A 19,613-nucleotide genomic window follows, 5' to 3' on the forward strand; every position below is an offset into this window, starting at 1 on the left:
AAACACCCTGGAAGACACTGGTATATGTATTGCCCTTGTCTCCCATGCTGAAGTTGGACTGTAGCATTATGCCTGCACTAGAAGCCTGGAGCTACAGGCAACAGAGGCTGGAAAACCACATCCCTGAACTCCATCTTTGCCAGTTCAACATGTTCAAAGAAAACTGAGTTCTAACCACTGCATGCAGCTCTCAAGCAGGGACCTTTTTGCTCAGCATCTCTTCTGCCAGAGAATGAGAATACAAGTCAGCATCTTTTCGGCACAGAAAATCTCAAGAGGATCCAGTTCACTGTTTCTAATTAGCAAGTCAGCGTTCCTTCATCAAGAAAGAATGAACAGGTCCCACCTGAGGCACTACAAGGAACCCAGGGCCACCTTCACGGCCTCCTTAGGAGCGGATCACTCCACTGGTATAGGAAATAAAGACCACATACTCTTCACTGAGCTCCTGCTGCAGGCACAAGCACCTGATCAGCCTCCACACAAATCAAGTCCCTGAGTTGTCACATTGGTGCCTCAGAAAGATTTGTGGACACACAGCCTATCCAACTCCTTTACTTCTCTCTGCTGGAAATTTGGAATAAAGAGATCTGTTACCTTAATAATGGGCTGATAGCAATGGACCACACTCGATCCTCTGTCTGCACTGTATGTAGACATTGACCAACTCTGCCCACGGACAGGGACCAAACCTAAAGAGAAAGATGCGTGTTATGCCACATCACCCAAAATAGCAGAAGGTAGGATGCATGCTGCTAATGATGTACTAGAAGAGCTGCCCAAACTGCCATGCTTACCTTCCCTGAGACCTTCTCCCAGAATTCCAATTACTTATTTTTGGGGAGCAGAGCCTTCAATTGCTGGCAGAAACAAGCAGTTGAAATCACACAAAGATTCAGCTTATAAGTATGACCTTCCACCCCACTGGTAACAGAGAGAGCACCCCCATCACCACTTGCTCTCTAGGGGCAAGACTCAAGAAGTGCTCAACTCCTCATCTTCTGTAGTTAAACAAATGAGAATTAGGATTTGTTCAAATCTGTTTTCTTGAACAGTGTGGGAAGACTTAGTAGCATCCCTGAAAATTTTCCATTAATGTTAGCTATAAAGTTAATTATTCACCAGCCTGTAAAATAATCTTCTTTTATAAGTCCCTCCTTTAGACCAAGTTTCTCAAGTGTACCCCAGGCTGTTTTCAAACTGGCCCCCCTTGCTCACTAAAAATGTGAGAGAATTCCTTCCCTCCCCCAACAGTGCAAACATGCACATCTCCTTCCACCAGTCCACCCCTTTGTTTCTGGGCCCTAATAAAGGCCCCCAAATTCTTGCTGGGGCCTCTGCTAGTGGCCCCCATTTTCTCCACCTTGCCATCATTCTTGGCCCACAGGACTCAAGCCCCCCAGTAGTCTGTAACCAACCCCCAATGTTTCACTTCAAGACTTCAAAGCGGGGAGTGCCCTATTTGTTTGTTTGTTGATAATGCCCAAGATTGCAGGCTATTCTTGTCAGCGGGGAATTTAGCACCTAGTGTCAGCAAAAGCAACAGAAAAGCTTAACTCCTTTAAGGCATCCCTATCTCCTACAGGTTAAAAATATTGCTCAGAGCACACTGTCTGCTGCCTATCACACAGGAATGTACATTAGCAGCTCTTCAGGGCTTAGTCCTAATCAACACTCAGCAGAGCCCTCAATAGCTTAGACACTTAAGAGCCCCTTTAAAAGGTTGGTAGGGATTCCCTTCCACCCTCCAAGGGTCTCATTCACGCAAACAAGACAGCCTACAAAAGAGATGATAAAAAATAAGAGGTGAACATCCCCAGAGTATATGCTGTGGGGAGCACTGGGTGGGCAAGATCTCACACTAGCTCTAAGAAAAACAGCTTGAAATTCCCCTCTGGCCTTCAGGAATTTGTTCTCAAGGTCGGGGATGTCTGTCCTCCAGCTGTCAGAGAAGGAGCAAGAAGGCACTCTCCCAGAAAAGAGGATCCACGACCAGAGAGGAGCAGCACTGCTAAAGTGTGAGACAAAGCAGCATCAAGGCCTTGCTCCCAGTAGGCAAAGAGCAACCCCAGAATTGCCTTTTGCATCTGAACATTGCTTTACTTGGAAGTGATTTTACTCAGGAGTACATCTGTACAGAGGGACCAAGAAAAATAGATCAGGTCATGCTGCTCCACACACTTCCTATAAAACCTTGAAAGAGACATTTAAGTCTTTCCTTGCTTCAACTTCCCCTCTTGAAAAACAGGAATTGGCTGGTTTTCATCTTACCTCCATGAATGCTCTGTGATATAAACCAGGGACCAAGAGTACCCATCAGCCTACCCAGAGCAAAAACCAACTTATTCAACACACAGCAACCACTTCCAACAATGAAACAAGTGGTTGGTTGTGAAGATGCCACAGGTACTGCACCATGCTAGCAGGACACGGGTGAAACATCTGTGTAGAGTTTCCTAAACTGATAAAACAGAGCTGCTTACAGCTCAGAAGAACAATTCTTCAGGTCCACATAGGAACGGAGCATTGCCAACCAGATCCAGAAGGAAAAAATCAGCAAGGTCCTGCCCCAAAAAGAAATAGTCAAAAATTATGTGACAGGACCCAGTGACGCCAGCTGGAAGAGAAAAATGGGAGCTAACAGTATTCATAGTCTAACTTCACTCCTGGTTTGCGAACCATTTAAAAAAAACCCACACACAAATAAATAAACCACAAAATTAGTAAATAACCACAGATTTGGAAAAGACATCACGTTATCCTTTACAAAGATTGAATATATAACACAGAGCATGTTAAATCACACTGCAATATTAAATCACAAAACCAGGATGGGTTTGAGATACATACAGCAAATTTCACACTAACTGGCATGCATCTCCAGTATAGATAGACGTACAGTATAGACAGACGTACAGGGAAAGAAGCAAAATATCAGCTGCTGCCTTCTGCACTTCTAAGTTTAAGCCAGCAGCTGATGCTGTAAATTACTGCCAAATCGCTTTCTAACAAGCCTGGCAGAGCAAGCATCTTTTCAGAGACATGAACCAAGATAGTCAGCACTCCTCCTGCAAGGAGTACAGGGCTCGAAACAGTTCTGCTGACACTTAAATATTCATGGCACAAGACCTCTGAAGTCACCTCTACAGCAGCACCTGCAGCTGCTGAAACATCCCCTGCTCACCTTCGCTGTTCGGTCCCGGGAGCCGCTGACAATGAGGCCACCTTGGAAGTCCACACAGTTCACCTCCTGTTCATGCGCAGAGAACTTGACGCTGTAGGAGCCGTGGATCTTGTGAAGGACAATACTTCCATCTCTGAAAAACAAATCCACAGGCAGGGAAGCTGTATGAGCTGCATCTCCCTTGGACATGCACCTTCTATTAATGCTTCAGAGCACTATAAAAAGACCAGGACTGGTCTCTGACAGGGGCTGAAATTCATGCAGCATTATTAACCCTTCACTCTTCACACATCACCTGTTCTCTTGCAATTCCACATCTGGCCAGTCAAAGCCTGATCTGATGCACATGAAAATTTTCCTGGCTATCTTTCCACCCTCCACTTTGTGTTAAGCTGCAGAAACTATAGCAAAGCAGCCATTCCTCCTCCTACTGCTTTGAGCTTGCCAGAATCTTGTCTGTATGCTGAATGTCTGGAGTAAGGGAACAAGTGAGAGGACATTCTCACCCATGCCCAAGCCTCAGCTTTTCATTCATTTCAGAGCAGCCATGCAGGGTGCTGTGCTTTGAATTAACTACACAGACATTTAGACCTTTTTCAACCAACACAGTTACTGGAATTTTAAATGGAAGTCTTCATTTTCACCTGAATTTTGGGCTGAAGTTCACAGGGAGAGTCTCACGATACCCAGGGCAGACAGCCATGACTGTCTCTCTCAATTCTGTGCTTTACTGCTGTGTATATTTATAAAGTTTTAGCTATTAATAAAAGTCCTGTCATTTGCTGTAACTGAAAAAGGTCAGTCAAATGCAAAATTAATTGGAGAAGTGTGTGTGTGCTGGAATGCTTGGCAGCTTTCCCCTCTCCACTATCGTATCAGTGGGTCTAATAAATACACACTTGTCTCTAGAAAACTTTCTGCACCACTGCAGTCCCAGCCACCAGCAGTACTGATTATTAGAACAGTCTAGCTACCCTGGTTTTAACAGGGAAAGAAATGAAACTTGCACAGCAGTTCAGGTTTGCCTGATCAGTCAATCACAATCCAACAATCCTGTGGACATCAACACAAGTTTACAAGAGCAAAGGACACTTTTTAAGGTCAACAGCATGAGACTCAGCTCCTTCACTGCTGCAGTAGCTTTTTCAGGCCAGAAACAAAATTATAAGAGAGGAAGCAGCAGCAGCTGACCACAGCCAAGCATGAGGACACCGTGTAGCAGGACTGGCCTCTCCGCTCTGGGCTGGAGTTACACAGAATCTTTCCAGCTTCAGTGGCAAAACCCTTGGGCTCCTTCATTCACCCAACTTACCCCCCTCCACTGACGATGTGGGAGTTGACAAGAACAAAGCGACACACGTCCTCCTGGTGGCCAGAGAAGATGGCTTGAGGGTGACGCTGCAAACCTGTCCCTTCTGCACAGAGGTGGTAGGCCTGGATGTTCTCCGCTTGAGACAGGTAGAGATACTCGCCATCCAGCTCCATCCAGGGCATCAAACTGCAAACAGACAGCAGGTTGGGGGCATGCAGGAGTGGGGAGAAGAAAATGAAACAAAACAACCTCACACAGAAAAAGAAAAAAAAAAAGATTCCATCTGCAAACATATTAACAAAAATGCCTACTCAAGAAAGGTGAAGTTGGAGCTGCAGGTCACATGCAAAAGCAGGGCTTAATATAGCAGCACAGCTACAAGTGAAGCTTCTCCAGCAACATAAAAAGAGGATGACATTGCTGGCATTTTTCTAACCAAGAGCTGAGGAAAAGGAAGCATGGAATCTCTGAAAGAGAGATGGCCAAAAGTCTAGTGAGCATAGATAGGAAATACTTAAGGGCCCCTGAACCTTCACATGAGCTCTATACCTTTTAAGAAACTAGACTCTGGTGTTGGTGAGCTATGCCAAGCCTTTCTAAGAGAGCATCCAATGTGAGGCTGTTGGTACAGTCAGTCTTGATCCTGAACACTATTTGCTGGTGCCCAGCAGAGACCACAAAGCTGCCACTGTTCCACACACCTCTAAGCAGGGGAGCATGTCAGCAAAATACCACAGATCTTCCTACAGACAGAAAGTCACCACCTCCTGCACTCTGAGGCTACCCAAGAACTTTACACTCATCATATAGAGGAGGTATTTTTGTACATTCATACCTCTTCCACTGCTAAACCAGAAGCTGTAGAGCAAGCTCTTGATTTCTCTCGCCCATCTTTTAGAAGAGGCCATACACCCTGTCTGGCCCCTGCTTTATGTGGGACAGTGGCAGGTTTCTACGGACAGGCTCCAGGCCAAGAGCAGTGGAGTTAAAAAACTACTCCAAGTTTTTTGAAGCCTGACGCTACAAATGGAAAACATGCTTTACTTTCTGGGAGACCAAGAAGAGGAGAAGACACTCAAGTAATGTCTGAATCAAGTCTGTCATCTCAAGATGTTTATTTATTCTTGAAATAAAACCAAAATACAGAAGAAAACAGGCTACAACACACACTTAGGCTGTGAGATCTTTGCTCAAGTTTTTGCTTTTGTATAGCCACCAGAGAATCAGCAAGTAAGATTTCTGGATATAGCGAGGCTGGATACAAAGACACATGGGACTCAAGTCCTATGGGGCATGGATGTGTGAAATTGGCTCTGCTCTGCAGTCATTGCCAAGTGCACCAACGCCCATGGAAACACCGAGCAAATCCAGAGCCTTTCTATAGAGCAGCTTTTCAGTTTTCAAACTATTCAGGAACAAATGGCTTTGAAAGCAGGGGGGCTTCTCATAAAAACCTGTCTCACTCTTTTTTTCAGATCATTTATCCTCAGAGGTCATGATTTTCTGTGTCATCAGAGTCATTACACACAGCCGTACCTCGCAACATCACAATGAACAACTAGAAACAAGAGGACAAGGTTGCTCATTAGACAGAAGGTTCCTGCTTGCCTGTATTCATCTCCAGTAACAGGCTTTTAATCACATGGACAAAGCAGTTGAGTTTATAATGTTCATCTGGGACCTGATCATATAGATGGAAAAAGTAAGAGGCATCTTTAGAGCAGGAGCTTTGGGTTTAGGCAGGCTTTGATTTCCCCTTCCTTCCTCTACTCCTACACAGTCCTCTAAAAGCAAGTGAATATCCAGCTTACCTAGACTACAGCCAGTTTCTGTGGCTCTCCTTTTGCAGAAGTTTAGCTTTTTACCTTTTTCTATGGCTTTTTCATAAGGAGAAGTAACAAATCTGAAGCAGGATAAATGGAAATTAGGGGATGCCATTTGGATGGTGGCCTCATTAAATCAGTCCTTGCCTTTTCACTTGGGAAGCTGGTTTAGTAATGATCTCTAATATCCACAGAGTCTGTCTTCACAGATGGTTGCAAGCACTTCAAAGGCAGGTATACAACCTGCACCAAAACCCATTCTGCTCATTACAGCTGTTCCCAGGACTTTCGACAAGAAGTGGCACATTATCCACCACTTCAATCTACACAGCACAAAAAGGCATGAAAGCTCAGTAGAAGGTCCCTGCTCTTCAGCAGCTAACAAACTGTAGTGTTTCTCATTTTTCCTTCAGTCTGATGATGTGAAGGTTGAAAATTTAGATGTGCTGCTCAGACAAGAGACCTATCTTATACTTTGCTTTGAAAGCCAAGTACGCCTTTGCAAACAAGAATTTAACAACAAGCTCCTATCATTAATGTCAAATATACTTTTTTTTAATTGAAGGAGAGAAGCATAAGGTATGAGAATAAAGGAGCAAAAGGCAGACGAATGGCAATTAGCATTTTAGGTATGTACATCCAAATCAGGGTCCAGAATAAACCACGGGAGACAAATGAAGCATTTTGAAGGGACACCTAAGTCCACATCAGGGATCAAGATGAGCTCATTGTGAGAGCAGGACAAAAGATTGCTCATGGTATATAGCAGTAGACATGAATGCAACAGTTTGAAATCTGTAGCAAAGGTTGCTAAATGTGACTAGAACTGCACCGATCAGAACAAAGACAAATTCAAATTACTAAGAAAGAAACTCCTGACACTCAGCGTGAATCCCTAGGGCAAGGCAGCAACTCCAGTTACCCCATACCCAGGTAGCCAGCAACAGCCAAAATAAGCCAGCAACAATCAGTTGTAAGACCCCATGAATCACAAGGAGCAGGAAACATCTCATTTCAGGGCACAGGCACAAACCCAAGGCCCCACAGCAGTTGTCACATAACAAAGAAGAAGAGAAAGAAGCCACTTGCTTGCATTTCCATTTCAGGACTGTCTCCCTCCGGCAGCGTCCATGCCTCCAGTTCTGAGATACCTTCACCCTTTCCTTCACTGGAATGCCAGCAGCTCTGCAGACAGAGGAGGAGAGATGAGATTAGCAACCAGGACTGATGCTTTCTGGACAACAAATGCACTCAAGATGGCCACAGGTAAACTCTTAAGCTCTCACCCTGGTTTCACAATGATGAACTGGCACACACTGATGGTGCCAAAGCCACACTACAGTGAGCACACTCATGAGAGCTGACAAGAAAGGAACACTGAGAAGAGTGGGGAATCATCAGCAAAGAAAGCCACCTCTGATGATTACAAACCTTAAATATGATAAAGACTAGACCAAGTATACTGAATGCAGCATAGGGTTCAGACAAAATGTAATCCAAACAAGATAACACAGAAAGAAACCACCAGAAGAACCAGAGATACAGGACATCACCCTTTAAATAGAGACTGAAAAGAGCCATTTAAGACAAGGACAACACCACACAAGAACAGACAGAGGAAACACTAGTCAGGAGAACACTGAAATGAGAAGCCAGTGTGCCTATCCAAGAAGGACTAGCAAAGAAACCCCCTCCAGAGCCTCACCTGCCTGACAATCACATAACCAGATACAATACTCAGAAATCAAGATGTGTTCCAACTAAAAATAAAATACATTCATCTGTATAAACCACCCAATGCACACACACCACAAGACAAACTATCTTTTGCAGCAGCTCACCAAAGGATAGAGAATTCCAGCACATCGCTGAAAAATTCTCTATTTACAATCAGATAAAGCTACTAAAAGAGACTGTAGATCATTAGCTGTTGCTGGGTTACAAATCAAAGTTATTGGAATGAGCGGAGACAAACCAAGATCAACACTCTTCAAGATGTGACAAAAAGTAGGTACCACAGAGACCTGGGACCAAGGTCTCTTTAGAGTCTACATGAACATACCCAGTTCAAGCAGCTGTTCAGCATCTGTTTTGCTTTCATGACCCAGGTTTGATTAAAGACAGGGGGAAAGGCAGCTTTAGCTCCCATCTTTCTCATATCATAAACTTAATTTTCAATATCCTTGCTGGAGCTGCTTAGGTAGAAAAGATTAGAAAACTACAAACAAGAAGAAACTCTAGAAGTTACATTTTGTAACTAGGGGTTGTGAACCGCTTACTAGACTACAAGAGTTTATCCGGCTTTCATACATTTCTCAACAACCAACACACCCAGATGCATAGGAAGAAGGGAAGATCCTTGAGAGATGGGAACTGGTGCCTCATCAGAACCAATTTCCTCCTCCCATCCCTACAGTCCCTCCAATCTACTTCCCAAAAGTAGCATTTTTGGGTACTCTGTCATTTTTAAAACAAAGATTAGCTCCCTGTAAATAAACATCTCCTGTGGTTGTTAATGGGTGTAGGAATCTCTAACCTGGCCCTGGGGTCTGGCCAGATTCTTATTTTCCCAGCCTTCCTTCCATAGCCTCAGGCTCCTTTTTTTTCTGCTCACCCTTCCCTCCTCTTTTCTGTGCTTTCCGGCACTTAGTCACCATTATAATTTGACTGCATTCCTGGGCATGTGACCCATTTTAAACAAAAACAGAAACCACACACAGAAAAGCTTTTCATCCTCTAGAAAGCTTTGCAACTTTACATTTATGATCAGTAGAGCCACACCAATTAAAACAGAATTTAGAAAGGTACAGGCTCTTTATTTCTCATAGCCATTTAAAAACAAACAAACAAACCCAAAATAGAGTTAGACTAGGCCGCAAGAAGAGGAGTTCATTTTCTAAAGGGAGCACTTGCAGGAGCTCATGAGGCCAGATAGTGTCTGAGATGAGGAATGCACAATACTGAAAAGTCAGGTCAGGTCCACTCTCATCATTGCTTATTACTCTCCCAGACAGAGTTCAGGCTCTCCGCCTACATCCAATTCCATTCATTACTCCAAAACACTTCTCCTCCCTACACTCAACCTTCAGTTGAGTTCTCCCTACATACAGATTTTAAGTCACCAGCTTGCACAGTGATGGAAAACACACTTGTACCACATCCCACTCCCAACACATGCTGGCCCAACCAGACATTCTGAGCCCAATGCATAAACTCTACTAAGACTAGATGTAATTTCCAAGGCTCTGAAAAAGGTGAATCCAAGGTCAAAAAAGCAGCCTCCATCTTACCCTGCTGGTCCCTTTTCTAGCAGGCCTGGACCCTCCTGTTGCTGAAAATGGAATTTCCAAAGAGTCACACATTGGCTTGGCCCAGAGTACCAGTTCACTATTGCAGTTACTCCTGTAGCAGACTCATTCTTTCCCACATATCAACAGTTCCTGTCTGGAAGGGATGAGCGTTGGGTGGAGAGGACTATATGGGGGAGGTCTGATGGGATTTGGAGGGCGGGGAGGGGTGGTGTTAATTTGTCTTTTTTTTTGTTTTGCTCTTAATAGATATATTACTCATCCAGCTTTCCTCCTCCATATAGCAACTCTGGATCCAACTAATTTAAAAATGTCTTAAAAGTATCCTCCTTTTATATTCCAAACATTTTATTTATTCAAAATAGAGGCGAGAAAAGGGACAAAACACATGGAGAAAGATGACGTAGAAATTGGACTGATACATCTCTCCTCTTTGCCAATTATGGGGCAGCAAAGATTGAGTGCAGTGTTGGTCAGAGACATTCGATCCCTTATACCAGAAGTTAAATCAAACACAGTTATGGAACCAAGTGCTGAGATACAATTTGATAATTTGCTTCCTCAACAGCACCTCCACAGAGCAATTTCCAGAATACATCAAAAATTGTGATGAGTATCACTGCAATGCATGAGAACAATTCTCAAATCTTAGAAAGTTAAAAGGGGCATTACTATATGAACTTAACAATTTGATAAAAAAATTCCTTTTCTCCCCTACAAGAGCTTATTTTGTTTCAGTCATGATCAACACACTTTCTACACATGCAAACGTCTAAGAACTTTTCCATGTTGACCTAAGGCAATCAACAGACATCACATATCTGCAATGAGTGGTTGACTTAACTAGGTACCTCTCACTTCAGCAACTGTATAGAACATCAAAAGATTCAGGAGACTGAACCACCTTATGAAGCCAAATGCTATATAAAATGCTATGGAGAGAACACTATCCACTGGCCAACTAATACCTTGATCTTTCTTAATATACAATCCAGAAAAATACTAAGCCACATGCTTAAAATTCAGCACATGCTTAAGTACTCTGTGAAATCAAGATCTTGGCATTCTTGTTCCCAGAGAAGCCACCCAATGGTGAACTTCAAGACTGCTGAGGGCTGACTCACTGGGGAAGGGCTGCTATTTTTAGCAGGACCTACACAGGCCTGCATCAGAAAGCAAATGAGGTACAGTCCAGCATCCTAGAAGGATGACAGGAAACACAGGATTAAGGAACAAGTGAACACTGACTATGAAAACACAATGAAATTCAAGCAAAATGTTCTTAAAGCCCTTTAGAGTGCATCATCTTACACCTCTGCTAGGGCATCACAATTATCAATATCTGATAAAGTTACATTACTCAGGACATGCAAGGCTGTCTTTGTTATTACCTAATTACCACCAACAAGCACTCCAGCAGGATCCCAAATCATATATTGCCATACATGACCTGAGCCAATGCATGTTTGCAATTGCATGCACTCCTGATGGAAGCTCCCTTTACAAAGACTTCGTTATACTAAGAAAGAGAAGCTGAACATTTCTTACAGCTTGAGAGAAAGCTTCAAGAGAAAAGTCATCCCAAGCAACCCATTATAAAGGACTTTTCATTTCCCCCTTCCTACCTCACCCCACCCTACAAAAAAAGCTAGAAGTATTTTGCTCAAATTATGAATTTCCTCTCTTTCTTGGCAGAGTTACCAAAAGAAATGTAATATTCCTTCTGGACCCCACTTCCCAGCTGCTGAAGTAAGAGACTGGAACTGTCCCCACACAGCACCACTGACCCAGGTGACCTCAGCTACCAAGGCAGTTTCTGGCCTGGGCCCCAAAAGAAGGCAAAGAAAGAATCACTCAGCCAGGGCACATCACCTCCAACAGATCTTGCCTTCAATGATCCCCTCCCCAGCCAAAGTCCTTTGCCAGCAGAAATGGTATTTCTGCAACAGCAAGAGCTTCTGTGCTGTAGTGCATCCCAGGGAGATTTCTGCTGGCTGTCTACAATTTCAGCATGTGCCAAAACAGTGGTGCCTGCAACAACATAGACCATGTTACAGAACATAACACCAACATGTCATACCGTGTATTTTCCCAGCTGCATGGTGCATCCTAACCCACCAAAGACCTTCATGTTTTGCTACATTTTAGGTACTGAAGAGCTCATCTGGAAATGCAAGTCTGCAGAGACCTGCTGAGACTGAATTTCTTCTGTGGACAAAATCTGTGTCTGCATAAAAGCTGTCACCAGCCTGCCTGAGGCCTGACTGGAAGGGTCATACAGAGAACAAACAGGTCACAGTGGCTAAGCCCCACTTTCAACCTTGGCCCTGTGGCAAGGCTGGCTAACACAAGGACCAACTGCGCTTATTTGTGTAATTGGGACACACCTGTTGAGTGGCAGGGTCTCAGTGCAGCTACAAGTCATGGGCCACCAACAGACAGCCGAGAGGGAAAAGCTATTTATGTCAGGAGCCCCTGTTGCTGTCCTCAACAAGCCAGCTAGCTTTCAAAATGTCTCTTCCAGGGACAAAAATTCCAATTGAATTCCTTTAGCACATGACCCTTATTTAGCTTACTGCCATGTTCAGCCTGTCCTCTGTACTCCCCCCTCCCTACGGGACACGGGTTCAAATAACTCCGAGATGGAAGAGAGCTCTGCAACCATTCCTCACTGTTCTTGCTTCCTCTGCTGTGTCTGTACCATCTCAGACGTTACCAGGCTGTTAACTGCTCCACCAAACTGCTCTTGTGAACAAGTCACCTCATGAAGAAGGTAGAGGCTGTCATAACACCCAGAGGTGCAAACAAATTTCTGTACACACAGCAAGGACACACACTTTGACAAAGGCTTCCCAACAGAACACCACCACCAAGACTGAGCCAGGCCACTCTGCCATCAGATGCCCTCTCCCTTACAAGTGATTGCAATGGGATTTTGGCTAGAAACTCCAGGCAGGGTTTGGACTCTCTCAGGGACTTGCATAGGCTTTTTGGAGATTAAATCTGGGCTTCTTCAAAAAATGCACTGCCCTGGAAAGAATATGAGAAAACCTGAAGCTGTTGAATAGGTGTCATGTGTATTCTGATTTGAAAGAGTAGATTGTCAGGGTAGCACTTGGATAGAATGAAATAACCCATAGCTAGTCCAACAGGGGTAACGGCGACAAAGCACACATATTTTAAGCCCTGAACTACATAAAATTCTTCTTCCTCTTTGAACTTGTGAAGATCTTAAGGTAAGGGTCTCAAAAAACTCTTACAAACAACTTCACATGCCCAGAAGAAGCAGCAGTTTCACTGTTGTGGAGCTGTCCTGGCAGATCTGTCCTGCCCAGCACTAAGAGCTTAAGACAGAGTAAGAATAAATGTAACAGCAGTTTATAAAAACCACTGACTTTTCCAGCACAAAGCAAGAGCTGCATTCCCTCTTCCAAGCTTCTTCTGTTACTGCAATATCCTCCCTAGAGTATTCCCTTCTGCATCATATGCACTAGTTCATTGCCTTCTTCATTCGTCTTAATGAAACTTTGTTTTTAAAACAAGTTTTAAAAGATGAAGGAAACTGAAGCAGCTTTACAAGCATTCACACTCCCTCCCCCTCCAGTGGTGAATGCTGAGGTCTCCTATGATTGCTGCAGTTTGCATTTGGATTTGACTTGCACAGATTGGCCATTTCCTGCTCCTGTAGGTGTATACATTTTTCCAAGATCTGGAGAAAACACAGCTTTTATTAACTCACCAAAATGCTTACACAAGCTCTTAAATACTCACAGATGATAAACTTATGCATTAATGAATCTGTTTCTCTGAACTGGAGAATATACCATGATCCTAGTGGGCAAGGCAGAACAGGAGACAGGGAAAGAGAAAACATGCAGTGGAACATTTCTATATTTTGACATCTATTAATACATTACAAAGAGCAAATTGTCAAGCTATTTAGGTTCCAACTTTTAACCTGCCCTCTAAAATTCCTTTGTAACAAAGAGGAAATAAGTTTAGCCCAGCTGCAACTTTATTCCTTTCTTCCATGCTTTAAATAAAGAATCACCTTGCAATGAGCTCTTTGCCTCTCCGATTTCTCCAGTCCAAGGTGGTCCAGCAAGCAGGCCCTGGATAAAGGCTTAAAGCACTCTCTGCTATTCCTGGCTCTGACACTGACCTGCTGCACAGAGGGCAGCTTGGTTGACATCTCCCTGCCTCTCCTTCCCCTCCAGCCCTTGTTTACCCTGGCTATTTAGGCAGCAAGCTCGTCAGGGCAGAGACTGCTCTTTCTGGGCCTGTACAACAGCTGGCAAAACAGACACAGGCTACCGGACACAACTGTAATATCACTATATCACCAAAACCCCCAAAGGCTTTGTGCTACTACTCAGCTACAGTTTAGCTGCAGAAAGCGTTGTTAAGCCTTTACTTTTCTGTGACATGCTGCCACACATTTTTAAAACAAAGAACTTTCCTTTCACCTTACATCCTGAAGACGTGGCTCAACTTTTACTTCAGCTGCTCCTATGACTGAGTAAAGCAAAAATCTTCAGCATAGGGACTCTCTTTTTACCATCCTCACAACAATGTCTTGTAGCAGTACAGATCTATACATAAAATTAACTTGTCTATACAGAAAAACTGACCTGATTTGTAGAGGCTCACAGTTCAGATGCCAAGAAGCACATCCATCTACAACCACTCTGTAGTTCCATAATAGTGACACAATATTCTATTGAACATTTAGTTACTGCTGATTCAATGAAGAAATAGAACATTTTTAACACTGAGAATGTGCTTTAAGAACTCTTCCAGGTCAGCCCCTGCCATCCCTAACATACAGTGACTCAGGCTGATGTGAACCTAATGATTCCTCTCTGCCAAAGGAATTAAGTGTACAGATACATCCCTCAAAGCAAACGTCTTTCTTCTCCTGCAAGTGCACAATTGAATCCATACCTTAAATACTTAACTTGGCTTACATCTGTGGCTCCCATTTGGCTGAATCTACCAAAAAGGGCAAATATGAGAGCTTGTCAATGTTGTGGATATGCCTTTCAGCATAACACCTAGTGTCTGGGCTGAAGTCCACATCTTCCTTTGACATCATTAGCAACTTAATTTAATGTTGTTTCAGCCCAAGCATGCGTCCAGAGATAACCACAGCTGGCAATTTTTAAAGGTACGTAGCCAGGATGACAACTTTAAAAATTAGATAAAATCAAATTTTTTCACATATACTACTATTTTTCTTCTGCACGCTGCTAACAACTAGGGGTTTGCAACCAGTTTCTTATCAATCTTCTCTCTTCCCTATTTTGGCAGAAAGAAGTGTTATAAGCAAGCTGACTGTGCAAACAGTTTTTTCACATACAAGATAAAGCCTGTTCCTTCTGATCCTTGTTGTTACAATTATCTGAATATATACCCAACAGAAACAACATTTTAAAGAAATAGTGTCATTTTCAAGTTAATCACCTTTTTAAAAATGGGGAAGTGAAGGCGGGGGTTAAGTTTCACAGCTATCTCCTCTAGGCTCAAATTTATTGCTATTTACAAAGCATCAACAGATGGCTTATCAAAAGCCACTTAACAGCAGAAATGATCAAACTACTCTGAGATGGATTTTTGTTTTAAACTGTAAATACTCCCTAGACTAATTTTTAACTTATGCCAGCCTCCCAGGGACCATCAGTTTAAGATCTAATGTTAGAACCATGTATGTTATTTCATTAAGTATACTAACCATAAACAGTTCCAACCTTTGCTTTCTCAATTGCACACAGTATTGTACAAAAACCTCTCAAAAGTAAAAATTAGTGTTCACCTCATGCAACATTAGCCAGAACACGCAACAGAAGCTTCAGCTCCTGCATGAGTCAAAGCCAAGCTTGACAAACTCAAGAGTTATTCCATATCGCCAAGAAAGCACAGTTATCAAGAAGGTCCAGCTAACCATTATCTTCATCACCACTCTATTTACGCAATAATATTTTAGCTTAAATACCTAATCAGCTCAAATTTAATCTTCAATGAGCAATCTACCAGGTTCCTACTTAGAAGTGCTATCAAGAAGGATGGTGTGCCCAGAAGCTTGCCTAAACTCCCTCCCCAACTTGTACTGGTAAGTCAAATAAAATACAGTATCTCTCTGCAAATCTTACTCCCTCAATTGCAAGAGCAGCAATCTTGGAGATTGCTCTTGATCTTGGAGACATGCACGAGGAGCAAGTGCTACAGAAGAGACGTGGCTAGTTAAAACCCCTGAGATGCCAGAGAGACTATTGAACTCTTCTTCAGCTAAGAACAAATTTTACAGCTGTACAGCTCAACACATGCAGTCATACTGGTTCTTCTGGAGATGTTCAGATATCCAGACCTCCTGGTACTGCAATATGCCCTTGCCTTTTACCTGTTGCCAAACTGTCTACCCTACTGGAGTAAAACTCCTGCAACTGTCCCCAGATGCTGGATCTCCACCCAGGAAAAACAAGTGTTTGTTTTTCAGGTATTCTCCATAGGATTTGGTACACTATTTCAAGGAACTGGAGACTGTCTGAGCCTTCTATGAAGCTAAAAGTAATTAAAGGAAACATCCTCCAGATATATCTCAAGGTTTCTTCATAACCACTTGTAATGTAACTTGGTGTGTTACCCATGATTGAACTCCCCAGGACCAAGGCAGTGCTGACTGATGCTAAAAGCAGCTCTCAGTACTAGAGTTGTTTGAGGAAAACTTGAAAATAGGACACAGCACAAAAGTACATCCCAGAATTACTAAAAAAACCCTGTTCATAGCAAATCTAACAGCACTGAAATCCCTGGGAATTTATGATACTCAAGCAGCCTTCCCTTCTCTGAAACCCTGTGACCTAGCAAATCTCTTCTGTAGCTGTTTATAGACGTGCATTCCTCCACAGGGGGAAGTGGTGGTCCTTACACACAGAGCACCTGCTCTGCTGTACACCTGATCCCTCCTGCAACTGAAGGAGCAGAGTATCACCTTATTCTTAATGAAAAATACAGAACTTCATTTCCTCAGGAGACAAAATCATATATCACAGTAGACAAGAGTCCAATGCACAGCCATTCCACAGAGCTTACTCCTGCTGACTTCCAAGGGAACTGTGCTTAACTTCCAATCTGTGAACTCCGAGTGGGTTGAAGTGCTGGCCTGAAAACCCAACACAAGGATTTTCAGCAGCACCAAACTTCTGTTCCTGCCAGCAGAAGACCTAATTGTTTCTCTAAAGTCTATGCATTGATGAGGCAGCAACATCAGACAGCAAAATAGGGGTCAAAACCTGCCATCCCTTCTTTTGAGTCATGTCACCACAGTGTTTATGGAAACAATACTGAGTCACTGAATGACAAACAAGACCCATGCTGGCAGCTAAAGAGAAGCCACTGGAAGGGATTCATAGATCCTAAGAACACAAACTTCCTCTTGGGATCCTTAAATGGGGAAGGAAAGCCAACTTTGTCTGGTTGCCTCCAAGTGGTGCTTGGTACACAGACAAATTTGAGAGAGGAAAGGCAAACTCTGGATCCTCACCAACCACTGTCAAGGCCCAAGCCCCAAAGGCACTTCATCTAAAGAGATGCTGGTGTCATACACACTGCAAAGCCTAGAGGGCTTGACCCTATGCCTAATCTATGTTGTGCTGTTGAACTGCTGTTTTATGAGGAAAAAATAAAGACCCCAGGAAAAAAACCTCAAACAATTCCTACTCACAAAACTTTAAAACACAGAAGCTATGAAAAGTCCAAGAGTCATTTTCTCTGTGCCAGCCATCACCATTTATACCAGCAAGCTGCTCTGTGAGAACCTAAGACACATGTGTTCCTGGGGGCCCATGAGAGCTCTTGCACCTAAGAATGCACTAAATCCACTCTCCAGCCTTTTCCCAGAATGTTGTCCCAGGCCTTGCTCCCTTGCAGCTTCTTCTCTGAGGTGTTTTCAAGACCATGGCAGGGACCACTGCTCAAAAGTGGGGAGGGCGTGTGGGCATACAGGAGCCACCCCAGCTGCACACAGCAGCTCTGTCCGTCTCATGTTCCAACCTCCCCTAGCCTGAAGCCCCCAAGCCTTTGGAGGGATCTGGGGACTGACAAGATGACAGAATCACAGAATTATTAAGGCTGGAAAAGACCTCTGGATATCATCCAGTCCAATCTCCCTGCCAAGGCAGGGTGACCTAGAGCAGGTTACACAGGCATGTGTCCAGATGGGTTTTGAATGTCTCCAGAGGCAGACTCCATGCCCTCCCTGGACAGCACACTCCAGTGCTTTGCCACCCGCAGCATAAAGTTCTTCCTCATGTTGAGGGGAAACTTCGTGTGTTTTAGTTTATGGCCATTGCTCCTCATCCTCTTGCTGGCACCTGCCTTTGAGATACTTATAGGCATTGATGAGATCCCTCTCAGTCATCTCTAGACTGAACAGGCCTGGCTCCTACAGTCTCTCCCCATATTCTTCGTGGCCCCGTCACTCTTCGTGGCCCCCACTGGACCCTCTCCTGTAACTCCTTGTCTTTCTTGTATTGAGGAGGCCAGAACTGGACACAGTTCTCCAGATGTGGAGAGGGCCTCACGCTCCAGCTGGGCCTGACAATGAGACATCCCGAGAAGCCCCCGCCATCCTCGCCCGCTCCCTCGCGGGTACAAGAGGCACCTCCCCCAACCTCTCTGGGCAGCGCCGGGGCCGGGCCCCGCCACCCTGGGGTGCGCATCGGCCGCTCTCTCCCAGAGAGGCCCTTCCTGTGCCCTCGCCGCCCCTCCTGGCGCAGGGAAAGGGCGGCGCAACCGCGCTTTGGGAATGGCCCCGCGTCCCCCGCCCCTCGCGGCCCAGCGGCAGCCACGGTAGGAGCGCAGCGCGGCCCTGGCAACCGGCTGGGCCGCGGCATCCCCGGCCTTTCCCGGCCGCCGCGGCCGCCGCCCCCCGCCCTTCCGCCGGGAAGGCCGCGCTTACAGGTCGGTGCCGAGCTGGGTGAAGCCGGAGTTGAGGCAGCCGCGGGCTATGCGCCTCCAGAGGAGATCGCGGCCGCTGAGGAAGCGCAGGCGGCGGCAGACCTGGGCCAGGCGGCCCAAGGCCTGCGCGTCCAGGTAGGAGCAGATGAGGAGCAGCAGCTCCTCGGGTAAGGCCCAGAGCGGGGACGGGGGGGAGGCGGCCCGGGATCCCCCCTCCGCCTGGGGGGATCGGGGGCTGCCCTTCCTCCCCATGGAGCAGCAGCCCCCGCCCCTCCTCCCCGGGAGCCGGAGCTGCTGCTGCCCGGGGGAGGCCAAGCCATGGACGGGGCAGCCGCTCCCCAGTCACATGGGGCAGGAGCCGCTGCCTGTCACTGCCCCCTCCGGGGGAGGAGGCGGCTGCCGGGACCGGAGGGGGCACGGGCCGCCGAGCCCACCCTCGTTAGCGGATTAATTCATTAACGGAAGCCGCTGGGACTCCCCCCGTGCCACTTGCCCTCCCCCACACCCCCCTCTCCACGCCACGCCACGCCACGCCACGACCGGCTCACGGGTCTGTATCTTCCGATCTGGGATTAGCAACGTCACCTGATCCGAGTATTCATTAATAACGTCAACAATTAATGGTGGGGATGATGATCCCAGGTAACCAGAACATCTGCCTCACCACCTGGAGCAACCCCAGCTAGGCACTGCGCCCCTGCAAAGGAGGGTGAACAGCAAGGTGATTAATGCTCATTAATTATCCTTGACCAGGGTCAGGAGCCCCTGTCACCCACGAAATGACAGCAGGGGTCATCTGGTGCTGCACAGCAGTTTTCAACACTCCCAAATTCCTGGGACACATGAAAGGGTCTTCCCAACGTAAGAGCAGGCCCTGCTACAGTGGATTTAGGGATGGCTTTTCACCAGCATCCATCCTTGCAGTCCGTTTCCCCCTCCAGAGCTCCACAGAGTGGGGGCGGAAAAGTGCTCACAATTCACACGTGTGTGTATACATACACAAGCACACCACCTCGAAAGAACAGTTCATA

The 19,613-nt window shown here is 45.3% G+C and overlaps 1 protein-coding gene across 4 annotated transcripts in view; it reads right to left on the minus strand.

The window, feature by feature from the left end:
- FBXW4 (F-box and WD repeat domain containing 4) overlaps positions 1 to 19,053 on the minus strand; it is a 60,839-nt gene extending 41,786 nt beyond the window's left edge. Inside the window, exons 1-5 of one of the 4 annotated variants that reach the window (XM_048311402.1) lie at positions 18,584 to 19,053; positions 7,409 to 7,504; positions 4,497 to 4,682; positions 3,185 to 3,317; positions 598 to 692 (exon numbers count right to left, since the gene is read on the minus strand). In XM_048311402.1, the coding sequence (XP_048167359.1) occupies positions 598 to 692; positions 3,185 to 3,317; positions 4,497 to 4,682; positions 7,409 to 7,504; positions 18,584 to 18,834 (761 nt within the window). In that variant the 5' untranslated portion in view covers positions 18,835 to 19,053. Of the gene's footprint in view, positions 1 to 597; positions 693 to 3,184; positions 3,318 to 4,496; positions 4,683 to 7,408; positions 7,505 to 11,499; positions 11,635 to 18,583 lie in introns of those variants that run through there. The other 3 variants (XM_048311404.1, XM_048311403.1, XM_048311405.1) reach the window with 3 other exon arrangements.
- Positions 19,054 to 19,613: the final 560 nt, after the last annotated feature.

Source organism: Corvus hawaiiensis, chromosome 8 (genome assembly GCF_020740725.1).
Source record: "Corvus hawaiiensis isolate bCorHaw1 chromosome 8, bCorHaw1.pri.cur, whole genome shotgun sequence".
Lineage (NCBI taxonomy): Eukaryota > Metazoa > Chordata > Aves > Passeriformes > Corvidae > Corvus > Corvus hawaiiensis.